This window comes from Berghia stephanieae, chromosome 8 (genome assembly GCF_034508935.2).
Source record: "Berghia stephanieae isolate SIO BIC M18660-M18661 chromosome 8, UCSD_Bste_1.3, whole genome shotgun sequence".
Classification (NCBI taxonomy): domain Eukaryota; kingdom Metazoa; phylum Mollusca; class Gastropoda; order Nudibranchia; family Aeolidiidae; genus Berghia; species Berghia stephanieae.
The window spans coordinates 43,448,970-43,451,203 of NC_088367.1; the positions used below are offsets into that span (position 1 = coordinate 43,448,970).

Here is a 2,234-nt window from a genome sequence, read left to right on the forward strand (position 1 = left end):
TATTGGCATTTGGAACGAGAGGGTGTGTGTGGGTGGAGGGTGTGTGTGTGTATGTGTGTGTGTGAGTGTGTGTGAGTTAGAGAAAGATAGAGAGAGAGAGAGAGACAGGAGAGGGGAAAGAGAGAGAGAGATGGAGAGAGAGAGAGAGAGAGAGAGAGAGAGAGAGAGAGAGAGAGAGAGAGAGAGAGGGGGGGGGGGGGAAGGAATTTTGGGAGGTGATGGCAGATAAAAGCGAGAGATAGATAAGAGAGAGAGAGAGAGAGAGAGAGAGAGAGAGAGAGAGAGAGAGAGAGAGAGAGAGAGGGAGGAAGGAGGTTTGGGAGATGAGAGAGAGAGAGGGAGAGAGAGAGAGAGAGAGAGAGAGAGAGAGAGGGGGGGAGGACGGAAGTTTGGGAGGGGATGGGATATCAAAGCGAGAGAGAGAGAGGAGAGAGAGAGGAGAGAGAGAGAGAGAGAAGAAGAAGAAGAAGAAGAAGAAGAAGAAGAAGAAGAAGAAGAAGAAGAAGAAGAAGAAGAAGAAGAAGAAGAAGGAAGTTTGGAAGGAAATGATGGGAGATAAAAGCGACGCCACCAATAGGAAAAGTGAGAACTTGGTGGTTAATTGACATGGAGCCCCCTCTAAGACAAACATTGCAAATTGCATGCAGGGAAGAGAAGAAATTGATAAGAAATAAAAGAAAACGAAATGGAAGTGAAGGGCCTGGTGTGTTGATTGGGGGACACTTTGAGTGTACAAAAGGCCTTGGTGGCAAGATGGCGTCAAAAATATCAAAACATCTGGTGGACATTTTAGAATTTTTTAAAAGCAATAATGATATTTTAAAAGAAAAAATAGGAAATTCCCGACAGTCCCGTCCCGTCCCGTTTTGTCGATTGTCATGTTACGGCAACAGCAGTAGTAGCACGGTTCGGTTGTGGTGAAAGTAATCGAACTGACGGCTATTGCAATTGCAGGGATTTTTTTTTGTTGTTTTATTTTTATTTGTTTGTTTGTTTGTTTGTTTGTTGTTTGTTTGCTTGTAAAATAATGTTTGTGTGTTTGTTATAATAATAATAATAATAATAATAATAATAATAATAATAATAATAATAATAATAATAATAATAATAATAATAATAATAATAATAATAATAATAATAATAATAATAAATAATAATAATAATAAATAATAATAATAATAATAAATAATACATTCATGTTATTAGTGTATTAGGACAGTCCTCATCCAACCATCTAAATAAGATTCCCTGTCAAAAAGGATAGAAACTGGAAGGGCCGACCGTGGCCAAGACAGGGGGGCTGGTACTGGTAAGGGGTAGTGTTCCGTGAACCAAGCAGTTTGACTGGCCAGCACCTTGGGGAATAATCATATTGGATAGTATTTGGAAACAATCTTAATAATTCACAACACCCCCCCCCCCCCCCCCCCCCCCCCCCCCCCCCCTTTTCTCTCTCTCTCCTCTCTGCCCCCCCTCTCTTCTCTCTCTCTCCCCCTCCCCCTCCCCTCTCCCCCTCTCTCTCTCCCCCTCTCCCCCTACTCCCCCCTCTTTCCTCTGTCACTCTATCTTCTCTCTCATCTCTATATTTTTTCTCCCCCCCCCCCTTGTCTCCTTTCAAAGCGTTTCTTTTTTCTCTCTTTCTCTCTGTGTCAATTCTCCTCTCTCTCTCCTCCTCTTCTTTTTTACCCCTTTACTCTCTCTCCCATCTTCCTCTCTCACTCTCTCTTCTCTCTCTACTCTCTCCTCTCTCTCTCTCCCCTCTCCCCACTCCCCCTCCCTCCTCTCTCCCTTTCTTTTTTTTTTCTCAAAACAATAATTTATAATATATTCATTTTTTTCTGGTCAAACCCCCCCCCTTTTTTGTCAACCCCCCCCCCCCCTCCTTACTCTTACTCCACACCTCTCACCAAATTCTCTCTTTCTCACTTTTTTGTTGTTGTTGTTTTTTTTTTTTTTTTTTTTTTTTTTTTTTTTTTTTTTTCATTCATTATATTTTACTCACCAAAGCGCATGCTTTTCGGTTTTTCGTTCCCCCAAAATTGGCACCAATAAAAGCGTGCCGGGTCCAAAAAACTTTAAATTTTAATTTGGCACCCTATGTCCCCCTCGCCCGGGAATTTTTGTCAAGGGCCGTCCTCCTTCATTGTTTTACACGGCGACCCCGAGTTTTTCTCCATCCCAGAACGGCCCCTGAGAGCTAAATGTGACCACCACTAACAAAAAGGTGGGCCCCC

The 2,234-nt window shown here is 42.4% G+C and overlaps 1 protein-coding gene across 1 annotated transcript in view; it reads right to left on the reverse strand.

Annotated features, from left to right (window-relative positions):
- Window positions 1-1,251: 1,251 nt before the first annotated feature.
- LOC144979020 (uncharacterized) overlaps window positions 1,252-2,234 on the reverse strand; it is a 43,705-nt gene continuing 42,722 nt past the window's right edge. The window contains exon 6 of the mRNA XM_078925636.1: window positions 1,252-1,355. Within this exon, the coding sequence (XP_078781762.1) occupies window positions 1,252-1,355 (104 nt within the window). The remainder of the gene's footprint in view (window positions 1,356-2,234) is intronic.